A 12,248-nucleotide genomic window follows, 5' to 3' on the forward strand; every position below is an offset into this window, starting at 1 on the left:
TCAGAAGGGAATGTGGAATTCCATCATTTCCACAAAATCCTGTTGATGACACAAACCAGCCCTAACAATGTGGGAAAGGATTGCACAAGACAGGAGATGGTTCCCTACGTGGGGAGCATCTTTAAGGCTGGCTACCACACCATCCCTTCTTAAACTCAGTTTCCACATCATAGGGTCCCACGTCTGAACTGTGTTAAGACAAAAGGAGATCAGAACATTTAAGACACTGGGAGCTCTGGCTGCAGTCTAAGGGCCACAGGAACACAGATCCAAACAATCCTCTGCCTTGGTAAGACACAGGGACCGACTTGGAGGAAGGAATTCTCTGACTCTGGCTTCGGCTCCAGTTGCCGCTGGTATCAGGCCATCGGGGAACTGAGGCTTCGCCATCGAGGAGGACAAGGTCAAAACATTCTTACCAGCTGGGGAAGTGGGAGGTAGACAGCCCTAAAACCACTATATTGGACTTTCAAAGAATGTTATTTCCAGCATTTCACAACAGACAGTGAACAAAACAGAAGGAAGATCCTGTCCTCCTAAGACTGTGCTGGTGCTTCCAACCCAAGCTTTCCTTTCCCCTACAGGCTTCTTTCGTGCTTGTTATTTTTACTGCACAATTAACTTTTCAATATACATGATCTGATTGTCTTTGATGAGTAATCCAATACTTTATTATATGCTATGAGAACAATTACCAAATCTCCCCCCAGTATGTTGTAAATTCTTGAAGTCAGGGAAATTAAGCTTATTATTCAGCCTACCATCAGTGTCAACAGATAATTCTCCAGGAAAATGTCCCCCTCAACACACTCACATATACATGTGATCAAACACGTGCACACAACAGGAGCAGAGCTCTGCAAAGAGCAAGGTTTATTCATCCCTTTTCACAAAACAGTAACTAGACTTAGCCAGGATCATATTGACATAGTCATTCTCTTCTTAAAAGCACAGACATGTAAAAAGCATATTTCAAGAAGATGCCAAACAGCACCTAAATAGTCCTCAAACTCATCCAATTAAAAAGGCTCACAAACACTCCAGCAGGAAGAAAGATTTCCTTCCGGCCCATCAACAACAAGTTGCCCACCAGTTGTAGCCAATGAAGAATCATCACTGCCCTCCTCATTTTTGTCCTTTCCTCTATAAAAGCAAGCCCCGCTCCTCTGTTCCCTGGACTTGCCTATAGTTTGTCAGAATTTTGTTGTTGCTGCTGTTTAGTCACTAAGTCATGTTGGACCCTTCGCAACCCCATGGACTACAGTCCACCAGGCTTCTCTGTCCGTGGAATTTCCCAGGCAAGGTTGCCATTTCCTTCTCCAGGGGATCATCCCAACTCAGGGATTGAATGCATGTCTCCTGCACCGCAGACAGATTCTTTAATGCTGAGCCACTGGGGAAGCGCTTGCCATAGTCTGCTTGTCTCAAATTGCAAGTCTTTACTATTCCTGAATAAACTCATTTTGCTGGTGAAAAAAAAAAAAGACACAAACATCCATTGTCACAAAGTCCTGGAGACTTGCCTACACTCCCAGAAATGTACTTTCACAGTCTGGCATATACATATTTTTTCATTCATTTAACATTTTTGAGCACCGTGTATCAGGCTCTATATTAGATGTATGAAATTCAAAGATGGAATGACACAAACAGATAAACTAACTGCTCTACCAGGAGTACATATTTATATAAAATGAGATGGGGATAGAGATTAAATTTTCCTGAAGGTCAGGTAACACTTTACAGAAGAGTAAAAAAAGAAGCTCAGTATTGCCTGGGCCTGGGGCCTATGTGTAAGAAGCTGACATTGTTTTAGTTGCAAGAATCCTAGCCAAGAAACCACCTTAAAGGAGTTTTTCTTTCAGTGTGAGGCCCCGGGCCCAAGACAGAAAATTAGATAGTATTCTCGACAAGGGGACATAGACCAAGGCAGAAACCCCTTTCACGCAGGGTCTGTTAAAAGCCAGAGGCAGAGCAATAGAAATGGAGGAGAAATTCCTACAAAGGAAGCCCAAAATGGGTTAATGGATGCACTTCGACCCCTGCAGAGACCCCATAGGAATCTCTGTCTCCCCTAGAAATGTCTTCTTTCTGGAAAAGATGGGCTTTGCCCTGGATCTCAAGGAGGCAAGGAATGGGCATAAGGAAGTGGGGAGAGATGTGAAAAATTCTTCCCTAATGAATGAGGGAGCGAAGAAAGGACCGCAAGGAAGAGGAACTAAGAAAAGTTCAATCTGAAAGGAGCAAGTGCCTCTTGTCACTGAGGGAGTGCAATCAGAAATGCTGAGCTAGGGGCTGACTGAAGCTGCTGGCAGGGGAGAAGAGGTAACTGGTGGCCGAGAGGAATAGTAGGAACACACTGGGATGGGCTAGAAAGAGCTGTGTTGAGTTGTGCAGGAAATGGGAGTGCAGATAGGAAGGACTTAATCAGGGCTGTGATTGTTCAGAAGAAAGGGAAAGGGTAGATCTGGACGCTCCTGGAACCTGAGGAGAGTAGGTGGAAGCAATGCTTCAGTTGCCAGGATAAATGGTTAAGTGTGCTTTCCACAGGGTCAGAGCAGGCTTTGATCTTTGGAGGAAGAAAAATTTCTTTTCATTTTGCTGGAACCAAGTGTGTGGGTGAGGGGTAGGTAGGGACAGGAGGGGGCATATGTCTTCATGGTTTCCTGGGCTTGGAATGAGACAGACCTTGGCTCAACCAGCCCAGCTACTTACTAGCTGTGTGTGCTTAGCTAAGTTAACCAACTTCTTTAAGCCTCATGTGCAGAAGGGATATAAAAATACCTTCCCCGTGCGGCTCTTCCAGAAAGCACCTGGCATGGGGCCTGGTACATAGGCAAATTCAATAACAGTTAACTATTTTCATAATTACAATTAGTCTGATTACTAGAAGCACATTGTTCAAATGAGGATATGAAACATTCAGATCACAATTAAGACACTGTGTTCAAATCTACTTCCCCACCTTCTATGAATGACACACAGAAACTCTAGCCTCTCCAGGGAAGGATGACTCACAGAACCTGGGACTTAGGAAACATGAAGAGAAATTAAGAAATCCTGCAACTGTTTAAAATAAATAAATTAATTAATTAAAATAAAGAAATCCTGCAACTATTTAACCCACTGAGGGGCATGAGGATGGTTATGTAAAGAGGCAGTAACCTTCTGTTTAACTTTAGAATACAATACTGTTTTGTTAAAGATTCCAGAGCCAGAGTGCTAGGCTTCAAATCCCCTGCCACCAGTTATCTCTTGGTCAAGTTCCTGAACCTCTCCAGAGCTTTAGTGTTCTCATCTGTAAAACAGAGTTAATTAGATTACCTACCTCATAAGATTATTGTGGCAATTATATCAGTTAATACATGTAAAGCACTTAGGATAATACCTGATACATAGTAAATGGTCAATTTGTTAATCCTTTTAAGTTGTTGTCTTTGTTGTTGTTGTTGTTATATAATTACTACCCCGGGTAAGATTTCAGGGCACCAGATGGCGGCAACACGGTTGTATGTTTTTAATTTTCCAGCAGCGGAAAAATGAGAAGAGTCCCCTGTACAACAGTGATTCTCCCTTACTGGACAAGTTCTAAAAGTCACTGATAATGACTTGTCAGAGTCAGTGTAGAGAATATTCCGCCCTTAAGGATGATGTAGATTTACCATCTCTTAAACTCCTGGGCATCCACTGCGACGAAAGTTATGACAGGACCAGGCTCTTGGGCAGCAGGGGCAGATAGCAGGTGGTGCAATAACTCCCACCGACCGCCAGGGAGCAGCAGAGCTCGACCCGGGGTTGCTTCATCCACAGAAAACAATTCTGAATTCCTTCTAGGTTTTCCTTCTTAGCTGTTTCTGCGGCCCACCAATCTCCGTGCGCACCGCTGCAGTAATCCCGCCCATTACTGACAATCCAACCAATCAACGAGTGTCCTGCTTGGGGCCAGAGAGCTCCTCGCGGTCCCTCAGAGGCAGGAGTTCGGCACTCTAGCCCCGCCCCCTAAGCGGCTTGGCCAATCCCCCGCGGCGGTGTAGGACGTCGCCCAGGATCTGTCCCAGAGACCACGTGGTCCCAGGAGGCGCCACTGCCTGGTAGGTGGAGGGTTACCCGGCCTGAAGGCGGGTGGGCCGAGCGGAACCGACCGGCCTCACCCCCGGTGACTCGCTGTCCTGCGCCCTCTTTCAGCCATGGGCGTGCAGCCGCCCAACTTCTCGTGGGTGCTGCCCAGCCGGCTGGCGGGGCTGGCGCTGCCCCGGCTCCCCGCCCACTACCAGTTCCTGCTGGATCAAGGTGTACGGCATCTGGTGTCACTGACGGAGCGCGGGCCCCCGCACAGCGACAGCTGCCCCGGCCTCACCCTGCACCGACTGCGCATCCCAGACTTCTGCCCGCCGGGCCCGGAGCAAATCGACCGCTTTGTGAAGATTGTCCAGGAGGCCAACGCCAGGGGAGAGGTCAGCGGGCGGAGTCAGCGCGGGGAGGGAGGGACTTTGGGAGGAGTCAGCGGGGACACTCGGAGTTGCGGACGTCAAGGCCAGGGTTAATTTAACTGGGTTCCAGGAGAAAGACTGAAGGAATGGTGAGGCCAGAAGACTATTGTAACCATTACACCAGTACAGAAAGCCGAAGCGGGAAGAGGGAGGAGTAAAAAGAGGGCCCAGCGGGAGAATTGGGTTTGAGGAGAGGCAACAAAGAACTAGCTAACGTGAGTTGAGGAGGAGAAAGGGTGGACAGACTTTCTCTGGAAAGAAAGGGAGAGATGGGGGTTGAAGTCAAGGGCTATTGAGCAGACTCCAGAGCAAGGTTCTGTCCAAATGTAATGGAGCCTCTTTTAAAAAGGTAAACAAGCAGCAGGAGAAATTCGTCTTGATAGTATAATTTAACCCAGTAAGTCCAAAATAGTCTTTCAACATATAAGCAATATAAAATAAATTCTTAACCAGATATTTTCACTCTTCAATGCCCTACATCTTTAAAACTTGGTTGTATTTCACAAATGAGGGGCGGGAGAGTGTTGGGAGGGTGTCGAGCTCCACCCCACCCAGCTCCCCCTTCGCAGGCGGTGGCAGTGCACTGTGCCCTGGGCTTTGGCCGCACTGGCACCATGCTGGCCTGTTACCTGGTGAAGGAGCGGGGCCTGGCTGCCGGAGACGCCATCGCTGAGATCCGGCGCCTTCGACCTGGCTCCATCGAGACCTATGAGCAAGAGAAGGCGGTCTTCCAGTTCTACCAGCGAACGAAATAAGGGGCCTCCGTACCCTTCTGCCAGGCCCCCGCGGCCCTGATCTGTGCGTTAGCTGGGGCCAGAGACGCGGAAGTGGACTGAGTGCCAAGCTCTCCAGTACCCAGCTGGCCTAAGAGACTGAAGGAGCCCTTCCCTGCAGGCAGGTCCTGTTAGGAGGAGTGGCTGGAGCTGCACTGATGTGGGGGTCCCTCTGCTGCTGCCTTGAATAAATGACTTAAAGAACAGCTCGCATTGCATAGCACTTTACAGAGTGCTCCCACACATCAACTTTTTTGAGCTTCTCAGTAGCCCTGTAATAAACAAAAAGCTCCCCGGTAGCTCAGCTGGTAAAGAATCTGCCTGCAATGTGGGAGACCTGGGTTCAATACCTGGTTTGGGAAGATCCTCTCCGGAGGGCGTGGCAACCTACTCCTGTATTCTTGCCTGGAGAATCGCCATGGACAGAAGAGCCTGGGGGCTACAGTCCATGGGGTCGCGAAGAGTCAGACACAACTGAGTGAGTAAGCACAGCACAGCACAAAGGAAAAGCAGAAACCATCCCTGTTCTTTGGATGAGGTGGCCAAGGCTCAGAAAGCTCCAAGGTCACACTTCTGGAAAGTAGAAGTGTGGGCCAGGACTATAGCAGGCATTTTCACCCTTTTAAAGATGCTGAAACTTATGTATCTGCCCTCTGAAAATATTTGATGTGTCTTCTGGGAAACTGGTCGGTGAAAAGGAAACCAATCCCTGGCAACCCAGGGTCTCTGATGCTGGCAGGCCAGGAGGGTACCTGTGGATGCAGCCCTTCAGTCCTGCCCACATGCCCCATGTGTGTTACCCCTTTAGCCCTCTTAAGACAGAGAAGGCGTGGATGCTGTGTTCACAGAGAATCACCATCTCTGCCTCCCTGGGTCTGGGCGCCTCTCCCCAGCCTTAGGCTGCTCGGCTCACCTGTGACCTCCAGCCTATTATGCTGCCCCACAGCTGAGGCTGAGGAGTGCCAGAACCCAGCCTCTCTGGGCAGAGGATATTAGATGATTAAATGAAGACATTCAGGGCTATGAACCTTGGCCATGTTTCTGAGATGTTACCTTCACTTCCCCCATTGAATCCCACTCTGCCAGCACCACCACCATCACACCTGCAGCTTCGAGAGACAGGATGAGTGGGATAAACTAGGCAGGTGAACACTTTTTGCTTTAACTCCGGCCTGAGTGCCCTGTCTTCTCTTCTGGGATGGGCAGACCAGGCTAGATCAGGGATTCATCATGAAATGTGTACTCCATGCCTGTGGACCAGGCTTTGTTAGAAGCTGGGACTCTCTAGCTGTAGAACACGTAATTCACAGCCTCCTAGAGGAGGTGGGTTCAACAGTGTCCAACCACAGAGAATAGGTATTATGACAGATACACATTCCATCCAGTGGGACATAGAAGAGGAGAGGGTTCCTCCATAGAGCCCATTCTTTGTAGCCTAGCCACCACTAGCCCCAGGCCACCCACTCCTCACTGCGTCTTCCTTCCACTGCTACCCACTCAACTCTGCCCTCCTCCAACTCTTAGACAAAAGGAATATTCGCCAGTTCAGTTCAGTCGCTCAGTCACGTCTCACTCTTTGCAACCCCATGGACTGCAGCACACCAGGCGTCCCTGTCCATCACCAACTCCCGGAGCTTACTCAGATTCATGTCCATAGAGCTGGTGATCCCATCCAAGCATCTCATCCTCTATCATCTCCTTCTCCTGCCTTCAGTCTTTCCCAGCATCAGGGTCTTTTCTAATGAGTCAGTTCTTCACATCGAGTGGCCAAAATATTGGAGTTTCAACTTCAGCATCAGTCCTTCCAATGAATATTCAGGACTGATTTCCTTTAGGATTGACTGGTTTGATCTCTTTGCTGTCCAAGGGACTCTCAAGAGTCTTCTCCAACCCACAGTTCAAAAGCATCAATCCAACTCTTAGACAAAAGGAATATTTACCAGAGTCTTGCCAATCTCACTCCTAAGTGAGAGAAAAGCTGGAAAGTGCCCTAGCCATCCCCCACTGCCCGCTTTTTCCTCTGTGTGTCAAATCTAGGTAATCAGTTTCTTCATTCTGTTCCCTTGGCCCCCACCCAGCTTACTCAGGTGAGGGCATCTCTCAAAGAGAAGAACGCACAATTCCAAGCATTCGGGCCAAAACAGAGGAGTGAGAAATGGATGACAAGAAATACTGAAGCCCTTACCCTCCCCCCATCAAAGTCTCCTCTTCCCTGCCCTCCCTCAACAGCATGGCCCGTCCTATTTCCTGATGCAAACCAGGGCCTCTTCCAAAGGGGTGTATTGAGTGTGTGTGTGCATGAAGGCGGTGGGGAAGGAATGGTGTGAACAGCCCACTTCCTGGATCTGTTCCCTCCGATTACCAGGATTGGAGGAAAGCAGGGAGGCTTGAAGCTGCACTCCGGAGTTCCAGCCTATGGAGGTCACACAACCACTGTTCATTCTTTCTGCCCCTCCGTTCCTATCTTACCCCATCCCCCCAGATCCTCTGCACTGAAAAAAAGAATCTGCCCTTCCCTTCCTCCCAAGCCTCCTTCAAAGGAGAGAAAATTTTTCTAACCCCATTAAAGCCCTGTGTGCAGCCTCCATCCCCATAATTTAAGCGGGTCTCCTCTGCCTCAAGAGTTCCACAGGCAAATAAACATATAATTATGTGCTTAAGGAAATCAGTTTTTAAATAAGTAAGGGTTGACTTGAGATGAAAAACTCTGCCCTTCTCCTTCTGCCTACCTTGGGAGGTAAGCATGAGTCTCCCTTTGGGCTCATTCCCACCCCCCAGTTTTTTGCCTTCCCACCACCCCCACTTCTGTGTATGACCACCAGTGAGGGACTACAGGTTAGCCGTGACCCTTCCCCATCCTCCCCCACAGTGTGATAACAGGTGAGAGGAACAAGCCACTTCCTTCGATAGAATCTCCATGTCGATCAGAGCAGGCTTGCTCAGCTCTAGCACTGCTGACACCTGGGGCTAGGTAGCTCTTTGCTGTGCTCTGTGAGAAAATTAGCAAGATCCCTGACATTTACCCTGGCTCCCCTGGTGGCTCAGACGGTAAAGCATCTGCCTGCAATATGGGAGACCCAGGTTCGATCCCTGGGTCGGGAAGGTCCTCTGGAGATGGAAATGGCAACCCACTCCAGTACCCTTGCCTGGAAGATCCCACGGACGGAGGAACCTGGTATGCTACAGTCCATGGGGTCACAAAGAGTTGGACACGACTGAGCGACTTGACTTTCCTTTCCTGACATTTACCTATTAGATGCCAGAAGCATCCCCACCCACCTCCGCTCCACAAAAAATGTGACAACAGAAAGTGTCTTCAGACATTATCAATTGCTCCCTGGGAGGACAGAGTTGGCGCAGTTGAGAGCCACTGTCTCAGACCGACGAGCAGCAGGCACAGGCTTTCACTTCCTATGGGAGCAGAGATGGGGACACCCATAGGGGTTTCTCCTGTAGATTCGCACATCTTGATAGGGGAGAGAGGGCCAATCAGACACCACTACACACCATTACTTTTTCAAGCAGTGTTTGGCACCCGGCCCCAGTCCCTCACATCTTCCCAGGCTAGGTTTCCAAGAGGGTGATAGACACTATTAACTTTCTACACTCAGGAGGGCTCTATTCTCAATGAGTTGCTGGTGGGCGTAGCTTTAATGTCGGCTTCCACCCTCATGTTTTTAAAGTTTCACTCGTATTTATTCTCTGGCAGATGATCTGAGTTCCCTGCTGAATGGAGGCTTTTCTGTGTGGAAAACTTGCCCCCATATCACTTGGGTTCCTCTTCGCCTCTTGGGTTCCTCTTCGCCTCTTGGGTTCCTCTCCCAGGAAATTGTTCTGATGCAGAACCACCTGGAGCCAGGACAGGAGGAGCCCTTCTCTGAGCCCTTTCCTCCCCAGCCTGGTTCTCCCCCCTCTCCTTCACCTGAGCACACCTGGACTGGGCTCTGCTTGCTCTCTGGGCTGCGACTTCCATGACCTCCCACTGCAGAGACGGGCTTACATCCTGTGTACTCACTGCAGCTCCCCTCGCTTCCCCTGGAGCTGTGCTTCGTCATCACCCTTACAGCCATTCATAACATCCCGTAGGACAGCTAAGAAATCTGGTCCTCACGTGCACCCTCTCCACCTGCCCGTCATGATCCCCTAGATCAGGTTTTCCCAGGGGAGGGATTTGATCCAAAACATAAGCCGTTTCCCAGAATGAACTGCCAGTCTTCACATCAAACCTGCTGTCTGTATCTTGCCATTCTTTCTAAAAAAAGAAACTAATCTGGTCTCACAGGATCACTTTGTCACAAAACAGCATCAGTTACCACTAATGCATTTCATGCTTTGCTGTGACTATGCTTGCTTATATCATCATTTATGAAGCACCTACAATATAGCAGGCATTTTACATTTCACTGTTACTAGTTTATCCTTATAGTCCCTCTGCCAGCCAGGTATTTTCCCCTTTGAACAGATGTAGGAACTGAGATGTAGAGACCACTAACTTGCCCAACATGTCGTACTTGCATTAAAGAAGCTTCGCACACTTGTAGAAAAGGAGCTGGGATCAAACCCAAGTGGTAATTCCAGACTCACGCTCCTTCCACCAGACAGGACACCTGCCAAGACCTCCCTCTGGCCCCAGTCACACAGAGGTCTATCTCCATCAGAACTTGACCTTGGGGGCCATCTTAGCACAGCCTCTTCATCCTCTTTGGAAGCCAAAGAACAACCTTGTATCTGACACCGAAGCCTGAGTTACAGACTGCTGTTTAAAAAGCAGCCAAAGCATCAAAGGCCAAAATAGTAAAGCTGGCTCCTTAGAGCACTGCTGTTGCAGCCACTGTTGTCTAACTCAGAGCATGGGGATGTCCTCACCCGGCATGACAGTCTTGAGGCTTATGTGACTGGCATCGAGCCCTCAAAAATGTCTTATGTCTGAGGATTTATTAAAAACCTTAACATCCTTTCTGCTTGTGTTGTTATTTGAGCCCTTGATGCATGCCAGGAGCTGTGAAAATTGCTTTATAGGCTTTATCTCATCCAGTCTTCAAAACAACCCTATGAACAAGGTTTTCTTATAATGACCAATGCAGAGATGAGTAAACTGAGGCCCAGGAGTTTAAGTAACACACCCAAAGTCACATAGCCAGAACAAGGTTCAAACTTGGGTTCGTCTAATATAAACTGCCTTCCCTTTCAGGAACAGAAAGAAGAGACTTTGCTGTGATTACGAATTACATAACAGCATCCTGTGTTCCCCAGAACCGAGGCACTAGGCTCACGGGGCCGTCAGTGGGGCTCTGAGATCACATGGCCCCCCCAACCCATTGCTGCCCCAGGCCTTGGCAGCATGGTTCTGACTTGGGAGTGTTGGGCCGCCAGCACAGTCATCACCTCTAACAGGCTTCTGCCTCAAGCCTCCAGCATCATCAAAAATATAGTCCCTCGTTGATTTAGAAATGCGTTACATAAGCACTTCATCCATTACTTTAACATTTTTCTCTGGCTATTATGGATTCCAGGCATACGGCAGCCTGCTTGTCCAAGCAAGCAGAAATTTAAGAAACACTTTGGTGCACGTCCACGCCTGAAGTTGATGACATACTTGCAACCTTGATAACTGAGTCCTTTGTGCCAACAAATTGCTTAAATCGCTTCAACCCTTCCCTCACCCTATTTTTTCCCTTTACTTATTCTGTCACCGTGGATATGTGATCATGAAACAGATTGGTGATGTCACCTCTTGAGTTTTCATTATGTGGGATTCAGTACAGAAAACAGTTCTGGGATTCCGCCCCCCAAGCTTTTATAATAAACACACCACTGTTTGTTCTTTACCAATATATATTGAGCAGCGACTCTGCTTCAAACCCAAGATCGGCCATATGAGAAATAGTGGGTGCAGCCATCCGGACAGGCGACACTGCTTGTCTCCAATAGGTTTTATGTGCCCTTGGGGCCCCCGACCCCACCCCAAGCAAATTCACTGACTGACATGTTTTCTATAGGTGCATTTGGTGATATCTATGGCTGGATGCAACCTAGGGCCACAGAACAGAAATAAAGTAACCACACTGGAATCAATCCCACAGGCAGAACTGTGTCATTCTTGACCTTGAGCTTGACCTAGAAGGCTGAAAAATCCAGTCCCTTTCTCCATCTCCTTCCTCCCCTCTATCATTCCCCTCCCCCATAGCCCTTGTTCTCCTGTTCTACCTGTATTTGGGGAAGGGGGGCAGTTCCTGAGATCACTCTCAGGCTTCCTTGGTGTGAAGAACCCACCTGCCAATGCAGGAGACATAAGAGACTCCGGTTTGGTCCCTGGGTGGGGAAGATCCCCTGGAGGAGGGCATGGTAACCCACTCCACTTCTTGCCTGGAGAATCCCATTAACAGAGCAGCCTGGTGGACTACAGTCCATGGGGTCACAAAGAGTCAGACACGACTGAAGCAACTTAGCGCACGCGCACGCAAGACCGCTCTGTTTGATGATTTGCTAGAGGGACTCACAGAAAAGCTGTCACCCTCTCTACTGTGGTTTACTGCAGTGAAAGGACACAAATCACAGCCTGCAGAGAATACAGGAGCTTGGGACAGAGTCCAGGAGAAGCCAGGCGGGGGCTCCAGTGATGCCCTCTGGGGTGGGGGGGGGGGGGGTGGGTACTGCGTTCTCCCAGCAGCAGTGTGTGACAACACATAAATATTGCCAACCAGGGTGGTTCACCCGGGCCATGGTATCCAGGGTTTTTGTTGGGGGTCATTTGAGTATCGTATAGGCAGCATTTGCATAACTGATTAAGCCGCTCAAATTGTTATTGAAGGCCCCAAAAGTCCTCAGGGTCTAAAAATAGGCACTCACCATGTCACTTTGTTAGCATAGACTCTCTGGCCCGGCCCAAGGTCTCAGGTGTACAGAGGTACTCTTTCCAGGCAGGATATTCCAAGAGTTCAGAGGTCATTTTACAGGAGCTGATCCAGAGGCAGTCCTGAAGACT

General features: G+C 49.0%; 1 protein-coding gene across 2 annotated transcripts; it reads left to right on the forward strand.

Moving 5' to 3' along the window:
* The first annotated feature begins 862 nt into the window (after nt 1–862).
* DUSP23 (dual specificity phosphatase 23) lies at nt 863–10,220 on the forward strand. 2 transcript variants are annotated; one of them, XM_069545456.1, is made up of 3 exons: nt 3,968–4,091; nt 4,186–4,454; nt 5,060–10,220. In XM_069545456.1, the coding sequence occupies exons 2-3, from the start codon at nt 4,188–4,190 to the stop codon at nt 5,243–5,245; spliced, it is 453 nt and encodes a 150-aa protein (XP_069401557.1). In that variant the 5' UTR covers nt 3,968–4,091; nt 4,186–4,187; the 3' UTR covers nt 5,246–10,220. The 2 variants fall into 2 exon arrangements, with proteins under 2 accessions (XP_069401546.1, XP_069401557.1); XM_069545445.1 differs by having other exon boundaries at nt 863–4,454.
* The last annotated feature ends 2,028 nt before the right edge of the window (nt 10,221–12,248 follow it).

Source organism: Ovis canadensis, chromosome 1, assembly GCF_042477335.2.
Source record: "Ovis canadensis isolate MfBH-ARS-UI-01 breed Bighorn chromosome 1, ARS-UI_OviCan_v2, whole genome shotgun sequence".
Taxonomy (NCBI): domain Eukaryota; kingdom Metazoa; phylum Chordata; class Mammalia; order Artiodactyla; family Bovidae; genus Ovis; species Ovis canadensis.